Raw genomic sequence first — 22,937 nt, forward strand, 5'->3', positions numbered from 1 at the left:
GCAGGTAGGCACAGCCCAAGTATTTCATCCTACGTGCTGCCACCAGGTCTGAGTGCAAGTGGCATTAACATAAATCAAAGTTACTTGATTGTTAGCATAAGAGAACATGGAATAAGCACTGGTTTTAATAAAACGTACTCAGTTTTTCTTAGTTTTGAAAACAAAACCATATTTCTTTTATTAAAGCCAACAAAAGGGTTTGGAAATAATAACATCTCGTAACCTCTGCACTCTGTCCTATGCAAACATTTCCGAATTTGCTCAGGTGCCACAGCACAGGATGTGATAGAAGAACCTGAGGATAATTTCCTTTTCTTACTCATGTTTTTAACCTTTCTCTGTATACTTCCAGCTTTTATTTTCTCCTGTTCTTAATCTTTCCTGTCTCATGATCTGCCTGTGTCTTGTTCCACCACTTAAAAATAGATCATTGTGGCACCTGCTATTAACAGTGATCTGTTTCTGGTGACTAGTGGAAGCGAAGTTGGGCAGAGGGAAGGGTAGAGGGCTTTCCCTTTTTGTCACACTGTAGCTTGAAATGCACGGGGTTCATCTTTTTGGTTGATCATCTGTTTGGCCTTTCAGCAGATTTATTTTAGAACACCTTGGACGTTGGGAGAGGGCCAGACAAGGCCAGGAATTAATGTAAATGTTCATTTTTCCCCTGGTAGCCACGTATACCTGTTCTGACTGACGATGGGAAAAAAGAATGGGCATGCTGTTGCCTGGTGCTTCAGTGCAGAATGCCAGAAGTGCTTTGGGGATTTTTGTCTCATTTAGAGAGTTGTCTTAGTATTGTCACTTCAGTAATGACATGGTGCTTTCCTCTTCAGACTGGTATCTCCTTATGGATCAAGAAGGTAAAGAAAGGCAGCAGAATCCTATTAATTCATACATACATTAATTCGGCACTTGGTCTGTAGCCAGAGGCTTTTAACAAATGCACTTTTTTGCAGGACGCTTCCATTCTGTTGATGCTGTGTTTCTTCTGATAATCATTAACTGCAACTCACTGCTAAGGAATAAAAAAAAGGATGTGTCGCTTGCCTTCTCTATGTCCAAGTTGCTTTCACAAAGAGTTAACTTAAATTGGTTTTCACAACAGGGATATGTTGCTTTTTTTGGCAAATTGAGCCTGTCAGTCTTGGCATTTCTATATAAACACGTTTGTTTCCATGGTATCAGAGCATTGTCAAAAAAGACGAGACACATGCCAATGCAATCAGGTGTAGCCCCCGTGAGTTGGGGGGAGTGGGGAGAGTGGGAGGTGGAGGGATGCTCTTAGCAGTGCTGCTTATCTGGTGAGCCAGCAGCAGGTTGGGAAGCCTCGGTGCTTGTGGGGAAGGCCTCCTTGCTAGAAGTCATTCTTGTGGTTTTGCTCTCACTGAAGCAGCTGTGTTGCCTCACCAGGATTTAATTTCTCATATAGGCACCGGCACGCAGCGCTGGTAGCATGCGATGCGCTGTGGTTCCCTCCTAGGTACCCGCCACGCTTGTATCACTTGGGTTTGTTTTGCAGCATGGCTTTTCCCTTTGAACCTGCTTGCCTCGTACTTTCATTGGAGTTAACTTGTCGAGTTAGCACGAGAGGGGCGAGCTCTGGAGGAGCGCTCAGGCCAGAGCAGCATCGCACTGCAGAAGGCTTTGCCAGTGAAAGTGGGAGGGGATTTAGCTTAAATGTTTTGTAAAAATTCTTCCTCTTCCTTTTTTTTTTTTTTTTTTTTTTTTTTCCTCTCCTCCCTCCAAGTGACCATGATAGCCCTGACTTTTTTGTTAATTAGTGAACTAGATTTTTTTAATGAGATGGCAGGCTGTCTCTGTCAGTCTGTTCTTTGGAAGTGGTCCCATGTTTCTGATTAAAATTTCTACCCTCTTCTGCTGTAAAATAATGTAGGCTTTCTCTAGCTTTGCAAGTAGAAGTGTTTTTTTTTTTTTTTTTTTCTCCATTACTTGGGAACTCTTTTCACTTGCAATGTAAAATTCATATTAAGTGATTTTGGCTGTTCATGAGAGGTAGGGATTATTCAATGCAGGAGGAAACAATGAAGGACAGTAACATCAGCTAATGATGCTCTGTCTTTTCCCTTAACAGGTGTGGAAAAAAGTAGTAGTAATAAATACAGAATGTGCTTTCCTTTATAGGATTTTTTTTTCATGTATTTGACAATCATTTGGTAGTCTCTTCTTTGTCTTAAGCCCTGTCCTTTCAATCTGAGAGGGTTTTGATCATATGTCTTTGAAAACCTGTTTATAGGACCCCTGTGGTAAAGAGAGACTTACATTTTAATTCTTTTTTGTCCACCTAATTTCCAGTTTAAAATAGCCATGTATATATCAATGATACATTTAAGGAGTTTATTTTCCCTGTAAGTTACCTATTGGTGTTTTTTTTTCAAACTTCTCAAAGATGGTGCCTAGCACTTCACTGTGATTTTTTTGAGTCATATTTGTGTTCATGTTCCTTAACTCCACCACTGCAGAGACAGAAGGAATAAAAAAGCCTGTACCTAACTAGTTAGTTATGCTCCAGAGACACCAGCAGATAAATAACCGATAGAGCCCGTGCTGTAAATCTCTTGGATAAGTAGCCTTCATACTGATCGTAATCTCAGATTATCGTGTATGTCTGCCCATTAGGTTATAAGCCCTTAAAACCGTATAGCTGAGAAGAGCAGTATATAGCGGAAAACAACGCGGAGAGAGTGGCTGTTGCTGTTAGAAAGAAGGGATTATTTCTCTGGCTGTCCAAAAGGAGGGCGGACTGCAGTGGTTTTGTTGTACAGCCGAAAACATAATTGCTCAACAATGAGCCCTCCTTTTGGGACAGGGCTGCGTGTCTGTAGTCAGGCGTTTATCGCAGGGCACAGGATGACCAGATCAGTGGGCAGATTTTCTGTGTCTGCTGTTATTCAGGCTGCCCTAGTCTAGGTGTCTAACTCAGGGCTCCCAGCCTCCTCACTTTTGCCATGCTGGGAGGTCATCTGTTTGGTGGTGCTCCAGAAAGAGAGCACCCCAACATGGTATTCCTGCTCCACTTTCCAAAGTTTTATTTATTCATCGTTCTTTTTTTCCTGGATTGCCCTTTTTTTCTTTTCATCTCCTTTCTTAAATAAACCAAAGCAGGAATGGGAAGGATTCTTGACATTATTGGTTTAAAGTGTGATGTCATTATATAGGGAGCAGAGTTTGACACTTTCATCACAAGTAATCTGCCTTTTAGCTTAAGTGCTGGGGAAGCAAATATTGTGACATTTTAGAAAGTCACTGGGATAATACTAAGTGTCTTTCAAATACAAAATGGTAATTTACATTTGAATGCCTTGGTGTCTATTCCCGTTAGGAACAATTTCTCTGTCCTACTTACTTTAAAAGACCAAACGCCAGGAAAGAATCAAGAGGTTCTTTAGAGCAATTTAAATCATTTTTAACAGGCTGCTGTTTATAGTACTTACTGTGTTGCAAAAGGAGAATACATATGTTGGCCTGTTTGACAGGAAAAGCTGTCTTCAAAGTGGGTAAGTGACCATCAGCCTGGATCTGACATGTGAGTGTTTTTATGCCCCAAACGATACCCCCAAACGTGCCATGAATCAGACTTAATATAACGCCGAGTCTGTTGTTGCACCCTGCTGTAGCAGGGCATGTTGCTGTACATGGTCATAAGAGATGAGTTTGGTGGTGTGTTAGCTTTCCAGCTCCAGGGAAGAGTTCAGAGTCAGTTGTAAAGGAAAGAAGGAACCCTCTGTTTCTTTGTTTCATTGATAAAAGCTGGTTCTCCCCATGTACAGCCATGAGGTAGCTTCAAACTTCTGAAACCTGAGTGGCACAGTGCTTTGGTAAGGCAAGTTAAAAATAAAGCCTTCTGCATTTCTTCATATGCGCTGTTATGATTGAGCAGGGTAATTAGACAGCATATTGTTCACTAAACAAAACACTTCTATGTGACATACTTGAATTATAGTGGTTATTAACTGACAAATCTCTATTATTCGTCTTGCTGTATGCCTTAAAGATTGCTGGATCAGCAAGCTTAACAAATATCGATGGACAGTGCTGATTTAGGGGAAAAGCGGTGAGATTTATTTGGTCCCCTTCCATGACAGAAAATGCCTCCTGTGGTTTATTTTGCTGAAATTAAATGGTTAAAGTTTGGAGCTCGTGGTTGGTTCAAATATCATGCTGCTACTTCAGAGTATTTATTCTGAGGTATGAAATGTGCAGCTAGAGGCTGCTTAAAAAAGTAAACAAAACCTCTCCGTTTATTTCTTGGTAACGTTGTACTTCTGGATAAGTAAAGGGGAACAGTTCTGGGTTTGCACAAGATTAGAAATAGCCCCATTTTCTTCTGTATGTGAGTCTGCAGCCACATTCGGTGTCTGTTGTGGCTGCATTGTGCAGGTTCACAGAGGACAACCCCAGCCGTAATCTAGTTGTGTTAGGCAGGCAGGCAAAAGTGGGAGATATAACATTAAAAAAAATGAAGACCAGCTAGGCTAAGGTGGCATTTCTTGGAGCAGGAATGAGATCTCTTGAGTTAAATTTCTCAGAACTGGGCTTACAGCTGTGTGCCAGCCCCTGCAGTTGCGCCCAGCATTAATTGCTGTCCTGCAAAGGAGGACAGAGGCTGCTGGGGCGCAGCGCTGCAAAGGCCCGGCCGCCTCGGCTCGTGGAGGTTCTTTAATCTCGGTGACTAAAGGAGTGCCGTTTATCACACTAAAACCTTTTCATGACTCATTAATAAACTTTCCCTTATCTAATTGCGGTGCTTTAGTAGGATGCGGTGTAACCTCAGCGTGCTATTAAAGAAAAATTAGATTTTCTTGTCATGAAAAATGCAAAGTTACTCATTGTAAAGCTTATAACTCCAGCAGCAAATGAGGCATGAAATACATTGCCAAAAATACAGCACCCAAAAACACTGGCAGTAAATATTTTATCTTGGTGCTAATTAAGAGCTTGAATTTAAAACTGAGCACTCTACATTTTCACAATAATAAAATTAACCTCACGACACCAGCGTAGCCTTACTAATATGGGCTGTTATTCCGGGCAGATCCTGTCCTTGAATTCATCTTGTTAAACGTGGAGTGTGTTCGTAGCTCTGGGGGCAAGCAGAAATTTCTCCTTGCCTTTATGGAGCCTTCCTTGGTTGGAAGTTGGTTTGGAACCTGAAGGCCAAGTAACAGTGAACTTGGGGGCTCGGTAGCTGCAAGGAAGAGAGTTTAATGGACAAATGGTTCTTCCTCCTTTTTTTTTTTTTTTCCTCCTCCACTCACTATTTTGAGTTTGCTTTAGCAGGAGCTGTTTAATTAGCATTGGAGTTTCTATTAATATATTTCTGGGAAATGTGATGGTTCGGCTTCTGTTATCACTTCATTGACTTTGGGGTGGTGTTTTGGTTGCTCTGTAGCTAATGTACCCTTTGTCAGGTGCCTGGTTCAGGCCGAGATTTGAAGGATAAATGCTCATCACATGCTTCATCCTATGAATGCTTCGTCCTATGAAGTTTAGAACAGTAGGTGTGATATTTTTTCCTAAAAACAAAATTCATGCTCTCCTCTCGAGAGTATTTTCTTATGAAGAAGGTGGTGTTTCTGAGTGTGGCCAGTCTCCATGGAGTTTTTGGGTGGTATTCACTGGCAGGGCTGTGGACTGTTGGCTGTGTGTCCATCCGGCATCCGAGTGGCAGCTGTCCCGGCGGCGTTTGGGATGGGGTCTTTTCTGGGGTGTGCCTCTGCAGTTTGATGTTCCCTCTAGTGTTTGAGGGCTGGAAATGCTTTCTGACAGAGTCTAATCTTCGTCAGGTCCCAGAAAAATGACCAAATACGCTCTCCAGCAACTCCTTGAGAGCCCAGGACAGGATTTTATGACAGGAAAGTCGGAGGGAGGGAATGCGGAGGCTCGGCTTTAATTTCAGTGGCTGTAAATGCCGCATTATCAGCTGACTTTGTCCATGTGTTCTGCTCTGGGTGACCTTTGGAGCATCGGACCTGAGCCTGAATGGCTTCTGTATCATCACATCACATTTCTACTTACATCTCTGGCCAACCAAACGTGGACCCTTTCTAAGCAGAATTTGATTTCGGTGCTGCTTAGATGACTATCTCTCAAGCTATTTATTGGTTTCATCAACACAGTAAATTGTTTCACGTCGCCTAAAGAAGTACTTACAGAGATTTCTATGGCTGATTAATTGCAACAGTTTGCTAGATAAGAATAAAGACAAATGATTATTTAAACCTGCTTATGTACCATGACTCTTTCTTCCTTGATTGTGGTAGAGTGCCAGCTGATGAAGACAGAACGACCTAAACCAAACACATTTATCATTAGATGCCTCCAGTGGACCACAGTAATTGAAAGAACATTTCATGTGGAGACTCCAGAGGAGCGGTATGTTTCATTCATATTTAATACATAAACTACTCACAAAAGCAGATGCAAGCGTTCAGCATTAATAGCAAGCCCTTTGCTCAAGCTCTTACAAGGTGATGTACGTCTAGACTGAAAAGTGACAGAGAATTTTTGAGTGTCCCAATTTTATTGCCTGTTCCAGTATAAAAGGTGCCTTAAAGGGAGGTTGACTTCTCAGGGAGTGGATTTTGAACGGTGTCTGTAAATGAAGCGTTGTTGGTTTGGGCATCCAAAAAGCACAGGTGCGTGTCTGTACCAGCACACAGGTAGTTATTTCTGGAAAGTTAGGCTTCATTTCTCACTGGAAATTTTCTGCTATGTGGAATAAAGGGTTTCTGACCTGGGAGTTTCTGGAAGGATGAGCAGAAGTGAAAGAGATTCAGGCAAAATTGAGTTGTATCAAAATGCTGACCTCTTAAAGTCTTTTTAGACACCTTGTTTTTAAAGGAAAAAAAAGTCAGTAGTATCACTGCTGATTGCTAATGTTTTATGCAAATTAGATAATAAAGGTGATAGTTATCTGCTGCAGGTGCAGATTTCTTTTTCAGCTGTTAGGAAACAAAGCTAAGAGTGCGCATCCTGTGCTCTCATCATTGGAGAATTGATCTCTTACCTCCTGAGAGAAGAGTTTTCCAGCACAGCTACTCTACAACTACAGCGTATTTAAATATTTACTTGCTCTTCAGGAACTGAACTTAAATTATTCCAGTATCATTGCCCTAGGGGAAGGGATATTTTAAAACTGTGGTCCTCCCTATATATGATACTGGCACATGTTTGTTTTTAAGATCAGCAAATTCTACTTAATATTCTTTGCTTTTTTCTTTTACAGTTTGTGTGTGCACTGAGTTAGATGGTTTCTATTTACTGCTTTTTATTCTATTACAGTGTTCAGAAGCAGGTGAAATCAAATTAAAGCAAAGAAAAATAAACTGGTCCTTGTTTCATTTCGTAGCTTTGCAGTCAGTGACCCTAAAATGAGTGAATAACAGTTTCCACTTGGGGGAGGATTGTGTTCTGGTTTTGTTTTGTTTCCTCCTAGCCAATTAAGTCAGCTTTGTGACACTTCAGGGCTTGGAGCGTTAGTCACCTCTGTTGTACGCACATGAGATGTAAAGCTGAGGGTGAAATTCTGGTATCTCAGGAATCAGAGATCTGTCTACTTCAGGAGGGCCACGATCTCAACCAAGTCAGCAATAAATCTTGAAACAGATGTGAAGGTAGCCTGTGGCTTTCTGTAATGGTTCTGAATAATAAAAATGGCTGGTAAATAAATGAATGTGTTTGTGATGTTAAATGAAAAAAGCTTCTGCTGGAAGCACAGGAAAATGTTTGGAAACTATTCCTACATTTAGCATTACCTTGCTGTCCCAAGACAGAGCTGAATAGTATATGAAGACCAGCCTTTTGAAGCAGATGGTACAGGTGAATGTTAGCTGAAGGAAGTGAATAGGTCATTTGTTTGTTCCTTAACCCCAAAATGGTAATTCTGTACAGCTGTCTTTCTGCTCTTTTGGAGATAATATGGAGGTAATCTTCCTTAGATACCTTCCATATCTGTAATATAGAAATTAATACTGCTTCAATTGGGTGTAATCCAAAATAAAACCTGAACAGGACATAAAAGACCTTATGTGGAATTGGTCTAGCTTTTATTAGAAAACTGTATCAGGTAATTTTTCCCATGGACTTTGCTTCCTTGGTGCAATGTTTCTCTATTTTGCACCCAACACTGACTGCAATTCAGATGCTCAGATATGATTTTATTTTCTTAAGCTGATACTTCGCTGTATAATTTCAAAGTACCAGTGAGAAGTTTAACATTGATAAGGATGGCATGGCTTCTTTACTATGTTGCAGATTGTGCATGGAGTTGTTCAGCTTTGGCTGCTTGTGTTCCTGCTGTAGTCGCAGAGTGTTTTACAGACAGTAAAATGCAGTAAATCCACATTTGTTCAGCCCCTGTATGCCTTAAAGCTCTTCCCGAAAACCTGTAAGACATTGAGTTGCATGTTTTATGTTAAATAAACTTGCAGTGAAAGAAAGTGAAGGCCAAGAACTTTCACTTCAATAGTTTCCAAAGGTGTGAAACCTCCCCAAATTCAGTGGAGTGGAAGGGGTCTGCATAGAATTCAAAGGGGTCAGTATTAGAGCACCCACTGCTGAAACCACTGTGGAAACTTTCTTGTAACCAAGACCTATGGCTAAGATAAAATATTGCTGTTTTTACTGATGTGCTGCTAAGCTTTACACAAGAACTGCTGTAGCTCTGGCATCATCTCTGCGAGAGATGAATTATCTAAGTATCCTGGGCTTTAAAAACTTCTCCTAGAGAATTCCTTGGCATTAAAATTTGGGATGTGTGTGTGAAGAGGAGGCGTAGTGCCCCCAGCAGTTAAATATGTGTTTCCAGTGCACCATAGGAATGGAAAAATGGTGTTTAATTGCTTGGTGCTGCATGAGAGCCTTTTGCTTTTTGGTCTTGGTGAGTCTGTATTTGTTATGTAAATCTCTGTATCACTAGGTCACATCTTGACCTGATGCCTGACTGGGTATTAGAAATTGCTGAAGAGCCTTATGTTGTGTATGGACTGTGGGGACTTCAGTTGTCTGGTTTCTAGTATGATTACTAAAGATATAGGCTAAAAGTGCTCTTAAAATGTATTTTTGCAGTACTTGAAAACACAAAACTCAGTGTACATGGCATTGATTCGTTTTAGAGCATTGGTTGCTCAGTTTTCCTCAGAGACCCTTGCTATGGCAGACAGTAATCTGAAGACACAAATAACAAATGTCATTGCTTATATTTTGCCAGGGAAGAATGGACGAAAGCCATTCAAACTGTAGCAGACAGCCTCAAGAAACAGGAGGAAGAGATGATGGATTTCAGATCTGGCTCTCCCAGTGATAATTCAGGTGCTGAAGAAATGGAGGTTTCTATGACAAAACCAAAACACAAAGTGGTAAGTGAACGTGACAGGAAAAACGCTAAATTTTAGATCTTGAATGTAGACGAGAAGCAGCAATCAAGGCCTGTCTGTTCCCCTAACAATTACACAGTTGTAGATGTGGCTTCTGGATGAAAAGGTTGTCTGAGGTGAGCAGGTATGGATCAAAGCCTGGCTGGGTCCACCAGAGTTCTCAACTGGGATGCACTGCAGGATTTCCAAGGCCAGCTCAGGTCTGGAAGCAGTTTGCTTAATTTCCTGCAGTACAGACAATGAAATCATATTTCCTGCTGGACCTTGAGTATGTGTAACCTCTATTTCTGTCTGCTGTGTCGTCGTAGGCTAGTGCAAAGATGCACGAGTGAATTTGCAGGAATTGAGGTGGGGCCAGGGGGTTTCATTGCTCTGGATTAAGGACCTAGCCTAATCCCAGACAGCCACTGGGGTGTCTGTCCATAGTGTTCCTGCAGCTTGGGTTTTTGCATCGCGCACAGCATTGACTGAGTGGCCTTGTGTAAGGGGAGTGTGTGCCAGTATAGATCTCTGCCCTTTTACGTATCTCCTTTCAATCTCTTCAGCCTCCCGTCCTCTAGTTCTATCCTCTCATTGCCTCCTATTTGGCTTTCCCATCTCACTATTTTATCTCACTATTATCATTTCCATTTCCTTTCATAACTTTGTTTCAGTTTTGGGAAAGCTGATGACATTTTTAAAGAAAATAAGTCATTATGTGATCGCTAAGTATGTCTGCCAGCCTTGTGTCGTGTTGTTGGCTTTATACTGATGTGGGTGGCTACTTACATGTCACTGTAAATCGTAGCTGCCTTTTGTGTCCTTGATGGAGCAGATACTACTCTTGCTGAGCAGCTCCTAATAGAAATGCAAGAACCACAACCTCCTTCGTCAGATTTCTGAGGCACATTCTTCTGAGACAGTGACTGTCTCTCCCTGGGCATTTTAGTGAGGATAATCAAAGTGATTATTGCGGTCCTGACATCCACTGTATTGAATAATTAACAGCAAGTCTCCTCAGCCAGCTGTAGGGAAGAATATGGAGAAAGTTTGCTATTGAGAACATCTTGGAAGTTTTCCCCAACAGAGGCTCCAGTAGCCTTTGGCTGTTCAAGTCCTATTACTGCTATGTTGGCAATGGTCATTGGTGCTGTAAGAGACTGTCCTTGGCCTGCAGCACATTCCAATTTCCCCAGCATTTTCCGTAATGGCAAAACAAGTGAGAGAGAGTAGCTAATGCATGAAGCAGTTGTTTTCTCTGTGGGTTTTGGTGCCATTCATTGAAACACAAGAAAGTGAATCCCCTAGAAACATGGGGAACATCAGAAAAAGGGTATGAATTCAGTCCCTAAATTCAGAGCAACATACAACTTTAGTGAACCTCTACACTGACAAAGTGGTCAAAATGTCTGTGGAGTGATGCTAATACATGGAGTGGTATTAGCACAATTGAACATTGAATGAGTCATGTGAATGAGTTTTCTGTTGGTGGTTGGTTATGGTTTTCCCTAAATAGTTTGATTGATTATCTTTGGGAAGTGTACTCGTACCCATTTTTATGGCAGAATCGTTTCTGCTTCTGAATTCTACTAAGCAAAAGGGATAAAAAAAAAAAAAAAAAAGAAAAGCATAGTATTCACCCATGAATGAGAAATTCTGGTCTGATATACTTGTAGAATATATAATAGGTAGTTAATGTAATTCAGTTTTTGTTTATCTGTTTCATTAACAGACCATGAATGAATTTGAATACCTAAAGCTACTGGGAAAAGGCACTTTTGGAAAGGTCATTTTAGTTAAAGAAAAAGCAACCGGACGGTATTATGCCATGAAAATTCTGAAGAAGGAAGTTATTGTAGCAAAGGTGAGTGGATGGGAAACTTGGAAATACGTACAGCCTTCTGGAAAGGAATAGCAAGGATGCTCTGAGCACTTGTAAATAATTGCTTGAAATGCATCCCCTAATCTGGGGAATCACTTGGGTGATTTCCTTCTGATTGTGTTTCAGGATGAAGTAGCACACACGCTGACAGAAAACCGTGTTTTGCAGAACTCGCGGCATCCGTTCCTAACAGTACGTATTTCTCCCTCCGTTGAGTGGAACTTGACATCGTGACAACCAAGACTTTCCTTACTTTTTATTTGTAATGCATCTGAGATCTGTGTTTTTGGAGTGGGTGTGTATTTTTCTGTGCTTCCATTTTTGGGAAGCACAAATTAAAATGCTTTTCTGAGTCCTCTCATTCTTGCAGAGCAGGTCCTAAGTACCTCTTGAAATCAGAGACTTTTTGTAGTGTCTCGGGGTGTGGTTTGGTTTTATGGCTCACCCATGTAACGGTTTGCCATCTCTTGAGAGAGAGAAGTATTTGCTTTCCCTGGCCTCCAAGTGCTTGGTGTCCTCCTCGAGGCAGAGATCAGGGTGACCCTGACCTTGTGACAAATAAGTTCAGCAGAGTAGGGGAAAATAAAATAAAATATAAATATATTTATTTTTAAAAAATCTCTTTTACTGTTCCCAGAAGCAGATTTACTGTGGAATCAGAGCTCTGGTAGTATCTGCTGAAGTATAGAGATGGAAGCACACTGGCAGGCAGATAGAGGAGAGTAATACCCATGCCTCATTCAGCCTTTATATTGGCTAACTGTAAAATGATAGTATAGCCTTTTTAGACCTCCAGCACCAACAGTCTCTCAGGGTTGACTTCAGATACCCAATTTCTACCTCAAGATTTTGTTTGTAGCGTTCATTACAAGTTGGTTCTGAATCATTTCCAACCTCTTCAGCCCCCTAAGAGACCTATGTAGTGTCCTGGTGGTTTCCTTTTTCCAGGTACACAAGAATTTAACTGGAATTTAGACTTTTCAAGTGTGGCCTCTGGAAGTAAATACTGGCTGAATTAGGTATAATCAGTAAATGTTTGTTGACAGGCCTAAAACCTGTTTGTCCCTTTCTTTGCAAAAACACATCAGCTTTAAAAATACTTTCCATAATAATGAAGATAATGATATTCTGTGTGGTATTTTCTTAATGCTTTCATAAACTTAAATATCCAAACCAAGGGCTGTCTTAAGTCAGCTGTCAGACTGGGATATGACCAAGAAACTTAAGACTGTGGCAAACAAGCTGGTGTTACTCTTGCTGCAGGAATACACATGACAGGGCTGTACAGAGGCACCTTGTGACACTCCATCACACCCTCTGTCTGGTTTTGTGAGTTGCTCATGAATGGATATTGACAGCATTGCTCAATCCCCTGGCAGGCTGTCAACAGTGAGCAGTTGCAGTGAGCGGGGCAGAGACCAGGGGACTGGTGCTTGTAAGCTCCTTGTTTCAAACAAGTGGACTTGACAGCCACTGTGGCAAAACCTTGTGCTTTTGGGTGGGTTGTTGGTTTTTTTTTTGGTTGTGGCCTCCTGATGCAAGATCAGACTGTGGGAGCTTGTGGCCCGGGGAGGATACTTCAGTGCCACTTTCAGTACGTTTTGTGCCATTGTAATGGGTCAGGACTTTGTTTCACAGCATTGTAGGCATTGCTAATAGCTTCTGCAAGGGATTGGTTTAATGTATTAAAGATATTTCTTAAAATAAATTGGCAGTAGATCAGCTGCAACAAGAAAATGCAAATATTATATGACAGCCAAGAACAAAAAGTCCACTAAAATACAAATTTTACATCTGTCTGTGTTTTGGAAAACTTACTCAAAATGTTTTTTATAACAGTTATTGTGATCTTTCTTCTGAGTTTTTGTTTAAATCTGTTTCAGGCTTTAAAGTATTCCTTTCAGACACATGATCGCTTGTGTTTTGTGATGGAGTATGCCAATGGAGGGGAGGTAAGGGAAATACAGTTTAATGCTTTAGGATTTTCCTGTCCTGCTTCTAAATCTGCTTGGCATTACTTAGCTACAGTCTGTGTCTCGATTTCTAGTGCATCCAAGCTGTCCCAGTTAAACAGAGCTGTTTGCAGTTTTAACTAACGCTAAGAACTAAGACTAATTTCTTCACTCTGTTTTTAGAGAATACAGATTTTGGGTGTAGGTTTGTATTTTACACAACAGCAACATATTGAAAGCTGACATTTAGTAGTTCAGAAAAATAAGTTGCTTTCTAGTTGTTCTTCAGACAGGTTAAAACACTTTCTAAAGAATTTTCTGAGCATGTGTTACTTTGGAGAGAGAGGTAGAAACACAGCGAAGAAGGAAAGGTACTAAGATGTTAAAAAGGAAATGATGAAATATCAACATTTCTCTAAATCATGCATTAAGCTAGTTTTAATATCTAATTGTAGTTCAATTAAAAGGAAGTTTTATTTCCTATATGTACAAGAACGTGTAGCAATCAAACTGGTGATCAGCGTACATCTGTGAATATGAATTATAATTGCCTGGTTGTTTACTTTATGATGGTTTTTAAAAACATTTGGGAGCACAGCTGAGTGTGGATGGGAAGGAGTTTTCTCTTAGGTAACATTGGATTCCGAGCGGGATGGCTTGAGAAGTGTTATACATAACTCAGAAATGCATGCAATCTAAATGCAACAAATTATTGTTCTTGTAGTTGTTTTTCCATCTGTCAAGAGAGCGTGTCTTTTCTGAAGACCGGGCTCGGTTTTATGGAGCTGAGATTGTTTCAGCATTGGATTACCTGCATTCAGAGAAGAATGTGGTTTATAGAGATTTGAAGGTACGTAGAAAAACAATTTCACAGGCTTTTGGAGTTTGGGCTTTCTCTTTCTTAGTCACAAAAGCAAATTAGCCTCAACTGTAAGAAAGCGTGTTCTGACTGAACTTTAACATAACAGTTATTGCAGCTGTTGGGCTTGGCTTTACAGAATGTTTAAACACTTTTATCGTCTAAGCGCTTGTATAACGCATCTATCAGGACACTAGTGGTGTTTCAGAATACGAAGGGATACTAAGCAGCGTGGATTACATTTTCACCTGACTGCATATGTTCCAAGAGCAGCCTTGCTGGCTTTATACATGCTGGAGTACAATCCTGGACTTCTTATTATTGGGTCTTATCAGACGCACGGAAATTCATACGCTGCGTATGATGTGCTTCCTTGCAGTGTGCTGTGCGGCACTATCTTCACAGTACCTGCTTGCAGTTGGAAAATTGAGTAAAGTTCAAGTTGCTTGTTTGTTTCGTGACCAGACTGGGAAAAGAAACAAACGAGAAATCTTAGGGCAGGCAAACTGGGGATGTTCTTGAGGGTAATGCAACAACAAAAATTATTTTCTGAGATGTGCTTTCAGGGGAGGATAAGGTGATACTAGTTGAATATGCTACGTAATATTTTCAGCGTACTTCAAAGTGTTCTTAGGAATTCCTGCTGCAATTTTGTATTCCCTGTCACCATGATTCCTTTAAAAATGCCCTTTGTTTCATACATAGTTGGCCTTGTTAGAAATTAGTGGTGCAGAGTAGGATGAGTATCAAGCGCTGAGTAGGTAGATAAAGTGATGCTCATATAAAAAATCTCTGGCAAATGCTTCTTTAAGCTTATGCTTAATTACTTTCTTCATTTGCTATCCTTTAATGGTACAGAATGCTTTATAAAATCACTTAGCGTAAAAGCAGGGATGAAGTTTTTAAAAAATGTAATAAGTACTCCACCTCACAAAGAATCTGGTGTTCTGTTGATGGTAATACTTTAGAAGCATAATTACAATGTTTACATTCTGTATTCTTGCTGTATATATGATCGGTTACCCAAGGACTGCAAATTAGTTACTTAATGCTCCCTAAAGAATTAAGGAAAGTGATATAAATGTGTATTTACATCATGCATGCTTTGGCAGCTGCTATGGTTCTGACTTCAGTGAGAACACGTTTCAGAAGTGTAATCTTCGGAAATTCGAGTCTTTTATTGACTTGCTCAGGAGCAATGCACGTTTTTTCTAATACTGTGCCTTATTTGGACTTCTCAGCTGGAAAATCTTATGCTGGATAAAGATGGGCACATAAAAATTACAGACTTTGGACTGTGTAAAGAAGGCATAAAGGATGGAGCAACAATGAAGACTTTCTGTGGCACTCCAGAGTATCTTGCACCAGAGGTATGTTTACATTGACTTTCATGATAAATCATATTCTTAAATTCCATCCACGATAGCAGTAGCAATACAGAACAATTCCTATGCCATAATGTGTTCATGCAGTACTGCTGTGATATAACAGCACGTGCTGAATATCTTTTATTCATCATGTTCTGGGACATACCTTCACCAGGAAGACGTGTGATAATTTTCACATGGGATAGTGTTTTATTTTCATTTCAGGGAATATGTACGTTTTACTGGAGCAGTGCTTGCTTCTAGTGTCAGAAGTCTAATTTAAAAAATCAACTCATAAATCATTAAAATATTACTCGCTGGCTTGGTAACCCTTTTGTGATTTATTTGCTCTGCATTGGACTATCTGAAAGCTATCAACAGAACTTTGGCTAAGAAGTAAAAGTATTGACTGATTCTTTTTGAAGACAGTGTAAGGTTAACTGTGTTCAGGAGGCCAGCAGCAAGGCAGAACGAGCTTTATTTTCAGTGTTTAGCATTGTATATGTTAGAAGTGCCAACTACTTCATGGCTGTAAGTGCACAAGGTTGTTTCTCAAGGTTAATTTGAAACTTTCTGTTTTGGAGGAAACAAATCCAAGCATAAGGCTCCAGTCCCTAAACATGCATTTTGGGGGGATTTCTGTGCTAATATTTTTTCCATGCAAGCACACGCTTAGATTTTACTCTTTAACTTCCATCCTGAAAATACTCCTTCAGGAAAGTTGTGCAACACACAGCAGGTGCTGTTCGAGCAGCGAGTTAGTTAAGGGCAGATCAAAAGTGAAGTCGTGTGATAGAGGAGATGTACACACGCTGTTCTGCAGGCAGACGCTCGTTTTCTCTGCCCACGCTCGGAGCTGTCTGGAAGCAGTCGCTGTAGGAGCAGGGCACTGAGCCTGAGCTAATAACGCGCCGTGCCCCGCAGAAGGGCTCCTGCCTCGGAGTGAGCTCCTCGCTACCCCTGGCACACAGGCTTCCATCCAGCTGGGAGCGCAGGCAGAAGCAAGTCTTGGGCTGCTGGCAGATTATGGATTGCAGGCACACCCAGGACGTATCCCTGCTCCAAGGTGGGAGATCTGTGCGCTGCAAACCTTTCTTTAGTCAAAGTGCACAGAGGTACGAAGCCAAAGTGGAGGAGGAGTACGTGTATTGCTGCGGAGAGCTGGTGGTGTTGCCCATCAGCACGTTCGAGCTCTCTGTTTGCATGGTGGTGGCAATGGAAGCAGTTGTGTGCTCTTGTGTTTTTGTTTTTTGTTGTTTTTTTTTTAAACTCCCAGCTGCTCTCAAGGGCCTCCAGTCTCTTCATAATAATGAAGAACGTGGGCACCTGTCAAAGTAGCTTGCAGCAAAGAGGTGGAGCCAGTCTCGTGCTAGCTGCCAGCTCTCCATGGATCGCTGGGAGTCTTCAGTGTTTCTAAATGGGGGTCCGTGCACCGCGATTTGAGATGCACTGATGCAGGGAGTAATTAGCAGCACGACAAAGAGTGTTTATTATTCATAAATATGGTTTTATTTGGTGGTTCCCCCTTAAAATCAATCTCTGAACTTCAGTTTTTCACCAAGGATTTTATGAGGTGATTAAAAATATTGGTTTTGTTTTTTTCTTAGCTTGGAATATGGGGATTCCCTGTGCAGGCATTATGTTGTTCTTTCGGTAGCGTTACTTGCTGTTATTTTTCTTTTTTCATATTTACAATGAGTTGGCTCATCCAAAACCCTGAAGGACAAATCCTTTTGATTAACCCAGCTCTCTCCCTCACTCGCAAATCCCATCTGCGAGCTGGAGTGTTAAATTCTGGAGGCTTTTGTCATCTGGTTGGTAGCATGCAAAAAATCTGGAAATTGCGTGTGAGCGATACGCTGTGCATTTAAGGTCATGCAGCCTTAAAAGCAGGGGTCTCGTTCTCGTTATCTGTGTCTGTAACTTGAGTCCCGCATAGCAGCATGTTTGTACAGTTGTTGCATAGTTGTTTTTAGGTTCATATTGGAATCTTGTGCATGGATGACAGTGACTGAACCGTGTCAACTTTGATGTGTCGGATATATCAGTGACTGTGATGTTTACAGCTGTTGTGCCTTCTCTTTCAAATTCCATCTCGCGGCAGCGTGGAGCTGCTTGTTAGGGATTGATCAGCCTTTAACTGAAGTGAAATGACCTTGTTCCTTCTGTCCTGCGTGTTGCAATCATAGAATCATAGAATATCCCGACTTGGAAGGGACCCATAAGGATCATCAGGTCCAACTCCTGGCACCGCACAGGTCTACCCAAAAGTAGATACCCAATAAATCATGAATATGCGTAATCCCTTCTCTGATATTGCATATTTTTAATAACCATTGCTCTGTTTTGTGCAATGCCAAATCTGAGCACTTTGAAGAAATAAGCGCTTGTTTATTCTGTGTAGAATTAATGGAGGTGCAGGAAAGAGCTGTAGTTAGCAATCTGTGTTGCAACAGTTTTAGCATCCTTACTGAAAGAATGTGTGAATTATTTTACGTCTTTTGAAAGCACCTGTAGGGCTGACTGTGCACACAGCCACACTTTGTGGCTTTTTTCCTTCCAATCCTCTCGTCACGCAGCTCCTGCAGCAGTTGAAAAATAAATAAATAAACGGGCAGAGCCCCCGTGACTGATTTATTTTCGGTAAACCCAAGCGCCGGGCAGCGCGAGGAGGAAGCGCTGGCTGCGAGGGGGCGGCTCGGGGCGGCGTTGTCACCCAAATATCTCCTGCGGTGCCTCGGGAAGGACGGGGCCGGCTCCTGGAATCCCGGCCGGCCGGCAGCTGTGTCGGCCGAATAGACGCACGGGGCAGCTGCAGAGCCAGCTGTCGTTTGGTGTGAATCATACGGCAGGGGATGCTGTAAATAGACCAGCGCCGGGTAATCCAATACCTGTCAGCCTTCGGAGTTTTACTGCAGGCCCTTTCCCTCGTCCGGATAATTAAGGGGAATAATTAGTGAAGACAGAGAGGCAGAGCGCAAAGGGTTGTTGCGGAGTGTCTCCTTTTTTGTGTGCAAAACCTCTCTGAATGTTTGTTGGAGGTTCGGATCCTGCTCTTGTTAAAGGGAAAGCTGTCGATTTTGGCTGTCTCTTTTACGCTTTTAATTTTGAGCACAGGGTGCTGAATTGGTGCACGGTGGCTGCGCGAGCTGTACATTGCTGCAAGGAGGAGCGCTGGTGGTTTTACTCTTGGCAATGCTAAGCTGTTAGTGCAGACCTGTGAAAAGACTAAAGATGACAAGTAAAACCTGAGGACAGGGTCTGGAATATGAGACTGTCGGTGTCAGCTACAGACAACTGCTTAGGAGACATAAAGTCTGGAGAAGTCCTTGTCACATCCACTCCACGGGGCACGAAACACTCCTACCTCCTCAACAAAGCCTTCGATGGAGAAGATGAGAAATGAAGCATGGTAGCACTTCTGTGGAGCAAGCAGGAGGGAAAAAGGACACTGCTGGGTCCCGGGTCCATGCACAAACCAGGGATTTGTTAGGTGAAAATGCCCAGGGGAAAGGGAAAATGCCCTGTGCTGCACCCCTTCTGCTCTGAGAGCTGGGAGAAGTTTGCCCCCCGACACTTTCTGCTTAGAAAGTGCAACCCCAAAGTGTTGGGGCTGGTGTGCAAGTGGTCCCCTCTGGAGGGGGGAGGAAGGGAAATATTTCAAGACGGCCTGGCTGTCATTTCACAGCCTTGCAGCCAGTCAAGTGGTAGGAGTGGAGATCTGGCTCTCAGTGTTTAGTATGAATTAGTCATTTAGCTGCTGTGTGGTCTTTTGTGACATACCCTTTGGGTAGGGGCAAGTTAGTATGGAGAGGATTGTGCTGTTCAGTTCCTTGCTTCTGAAGGAATAGGAAGGAATAGGCTGACTGTCTTGGCTTTTCTCCCCAAAATGGCTCCTTGGTGGTGTTTTTCTTTTTTTTTTTTTTCTTCTTAATGGGATCCCATTTGGAACAGTTTGTGATGAATCAGTGAGAATTTAGCAGCTGGCTGTGTAATGTGAGAACAGTCTTCAGCCTCTGGGCTTTCAAAGGTTGTGCTTACCGTGGGCTTAATGGGAAGGGGAGGCTGGGAGGAAGAGGAGAAGGAGGCTGCCATACCATAACACTTCCTCCTTTTCCCTCTCTTGCTTACCTGAAATGCTCTCTTTCAATCAGTGACAGTGGATGCCAGTTGTTTCCAAGATCTTCTGCAGATACTCGGTGCTGGTAGACTCATCTGTGAAACCCAAGAATGTTAAATTTTGGGTGTAAATTTTGCCTCTTGAGTTCTGCGTTCATTCCTGATTTAGGAATGTCTTCTAAAGCCTTCTCTTTGCCTTTCTGCAGGTGCTGGAAGACAATGACTATGGTCGTGCAGTGGACTGGTGGGGCCTTGGCGTGGTGATGTATGAAATGATGTGCGGCCGGCTCCCTTTCTACAACCAGGACCATGAAAAGCTCTTTGAACTCATCCTTATGGAGGAGATTAGATTTCCACGCACTTTGTCACCTGAAGCAAAATCTCTCTTGTCAGGTTTGCTGAAGAAAGATCCTAAGCAGAGGTGAGGTTGTTGCTTAATATTTGCAATTTTAAATGCTCGTGCGCTCAGAAATACCAAATAAGAAGAAATTAAGATAAAATATTTGTTAAAGCCTTCAGAAGAAAGGTAGCAATTGTGTTGTTCAGAGGCATGTCAGTGAAAGGGAACAGTCTTCAAGCCAAGTGACTTAAAAGTGGCTTTCTGTGCTGCCATTTAAAGATCCATATTGCCATCTTTCAGAAACAACTGAAGATGATACTGCACAAAGGGCTATTGAGTGCATGCACGCCAGTCTTTATTTAAAATTGAGGAAGGTATTTTGGATGAAAGTGTAGTTTTGTTTCTAATCAGGTCACAACTAGCATCCACCAAGAATAGCTGAGATGTAGTAAATGAACCTGTTTGTTTTTGTGTTAACTTTTGAAACAAGCTGGCCCTGCAGGTAGCAACATGAAGTGATTTTGGTGATCAGGAGGCTGAGCTTTGGAATACAATGGCTGCCATTAACACAAATCTACAGCCTGGAACAATGCAAGTTAACCTTGCTTTCGGTCATAATTAATCTGATGGCTGCTGTGCGTTAGAAGCTCTACAGTGAGCATTCTTGCCTTCTGTCCAAGTTCAGGCTTCTTGCTCTAAGCTTTCTGAATTTTCTGTGAAATTGTGCTGTTGATTTATCATCCTGCTCTGCACAGCAGGTGGTGGTGTTTCTGCCATGATTGTGGTGGAGTTCATAGCATGATTGATCTACTTTTCCCATTAACTCCTTTTGCTTTTTTTGCTGTTCTGTAATATTTAAAAAGTAACCTTTGACTTAATAACAACAACAAAACCCAAACAACCCTGTAATGGCTAACAAACAAAAAACAGAACAAGATCCAAAAAGGATGTTGACCTTTGCACCAAGGTAAACATGGGTTTAAGAACCTGCCGTCTCGTCAACTCAGACATTTTTTAAACAAATAAAAATTGTGACTCTGCCCCTAATCTGTCCTGAACCTCTCCATCATAAATAGGTTCCAGCTAGGAAACTTTTCATGTGAGGTGTACATAGAGTATTTCAATTCCTGGTGTGTTCAGTCTGTACGTGTGCATGCACATAGCACAAAAATGGTTCTTTGCCAGTACTTGGATACTTAGAGCAAAGATTTTTATCATCAAAGTGGATTATTCCCATTGCTGCTCTTGACAGAGGAACCTGCAGAGGGGCTTTGTGGTGCAAACCCACAATTTGTACAAGTGGAGCGTTCAACTCAGCGGTGACATGGGGAACCAGGAGCTGTTGTAGTCAGGAAAGTGGCCAGCCTTGTGCCCGTCCCTCCTGGAGCAGGCAGGGGCTCCGGTGGTGCCTCCAGGAAAAGGTTGTGTGATAGATTAGCAGCCCCCGGGCACTGTGCTCTGCAAATGTGGCTGCAGCCCGTGCCAAGAGGATTCCTGTCCAGGAAAGTGCTGGGTTAAATAGAATTGTGACCCTCTTGTAGCTTATTCAGGTGGGGCCTTTCAATCACTGGAAACACAAGCAGCATCTGCTGTAATTTGTTCTTAAAGGAGCATCTCTGATGAACCAAAATGCAATTTGTTTACAAACAAAGAACGCCCACTTGTTTCTAATTACAAGGTTTTTCCAATGCCAATAATTACTCCACAATATGCTCATTTCATACAAATAGCCACTTCTTCACATGGATCTTCAGCAGGCTTGGAACTAGCGATGCTCTGATCTGTTGGACAGATGATTTTCATGCTCCTGATAGGAATAACTATAGGCTAGACAAGCCTGCACACATGCCTGCAGCTTGCTAATTACACTGGTGCCTCCCAAGCTTTTTGGACTGTGGACTGTTCTTAAATACTGGTTTCTCCCCAGCCACTTTGCACCCAACTTTTTAACTGTGGATTCTGCAAATCCACTGCTCTGCGTGGCGTTTTCAGGCAGTACATGGAGCCGAGCTGGAAGTTGCGAGTCCCACCCTTGTAGTTTTATGGGGTTTGTTGTCAGCTGCTCTCACAGTGTGGTCTCTGTGCTCGGGTGGGCGCCTGGGATGCTTGGTCCTTGACTCATAGTGAGATCATGGAGCCACGTTAAAGAAAACCAGCCAGATCACCACAAAAATACATTCAGTGAAAAGTGATGTGCAGCAGTCCAGTGAGCATCGGCCTCTTGGTGATGCTCTGCTGGGTTACACAGCGGTTCCCCCAAAATCCCTCCTCACCAAAGCCCAGGGGTTGGCAGAAGTTGGGGTCACCGTGATGCCTGTGGCAGGAAACGTCGGCGTTGGCAGCATTTGGTTACTGCTGCTGGACCTGAGGCTGGGACAGAGGGGGAGAGCCAACAGCTTGAGCAAAATGAAACTCAGAAATTCTCCTTTCCAGTAAAATCTCCCCCTCCCAAAAGGATTTGATAGATAAAGTGTAAAATAACTATCAAGGAGCTAGTGATCTAGTCTGGGATGGTGAATTAACCTTACAGCTACCTGCTGGACCTGAGCTAGGTGCACAGGAGCAGCATTTGCAGTCTGCTTTCGATAACGCCAGCTCAGCTGCAGCTCCCAGGCATACAGGGGAAGTATGAAGAACAATAAATCGCATTCTGCTTTTAATCACGGCCGTTTTCTAAATTTGGTCATACGTAGAAAATCTATTTTGTCAGGGAAAAGGAATTTTGAAGTTTCTTTTGGGATTGATATAAGTTTATTAATCTTGTAACGTGAGCCTTAATTTTCCTAACAAGGAAAAAATCTATTCTACAAACATCCCCTTGTAACGGGGCCTGCAATTCTCCTTTGCTGCTTTGTGACGTACATCAAACGGAAGGGGGTAATCACAGAGCATTTCTGCACATAAAACAGCATTTTTCCTCCCTAATTTTTATTATTCTTTCTCTGGGGGCTGTGACCTGTGAAGGTGGGCATGGCTCGGAGCGCTCCGTGCGAGGGGGCTGAGCTCAGGGGGGTGGCTGTGTATGTGACCAGCAAAGAGTGTCC

General features: G+C 42.2%; 1 protein-coding gene across 1 annotated transcript in view; it reads left to right on the plus strand.

Moving 5' to 3' along the window:
• AKT1 (AKT serine/threonine kinase 1) overlaps positions 1–22,937 on the plus strand; it is a 72,233-nt gene that overhangs the window by 37,741 nt on the left and 11,555 nt on the right. Inside the window, exons 4-11 of the mRNA XM_032188293.1 lie at positions 6,282–6,393; positions 9,230–9,377; positions 11,107–11,238; positions 11,383–11,448; positions 13,140–13,208; positions 13,933–14,058; positions 15,309–15,437; positions 19,760–19,974. Coding sequence (XP_032044184.1) covers positions 6,282–6,393; positions 9,230–9,377; positions 11,107–11,238; positions 11,383–11,448; positions 13,140–13,208; positions 13,933–14,058; positions 15,309–15,437; positions 19,760–19,974 — 997 coding nt within the window. The remainder of the gene's footprint in view (positions 1–6,281; positions 6,394–9,229; positions 9,378–11,106; positions 11,239–11,382; positions 11,449–13,139; positions 13,209–13,932; positions 14,059–15,308; positions 15,438–19,759; positions 19,975–22,937) is intronic.

The sequence above is a fragment of the Aythya fuligula genome, chromosome 5 (assembly GCF_009819795.1).
Source record: "Aythya fuligula isolate bAytFul2 chromosome 5, bAytFul2.pri, whole genome shotgun sequence".
In the NCBI taxonomy this organism is placed as follows: domain Eukaryota; kingdom Metazoa; phylum Chordata; class Aves; order Anseriformes; family Anatidae; genus Aythya; species Aythya fuligula.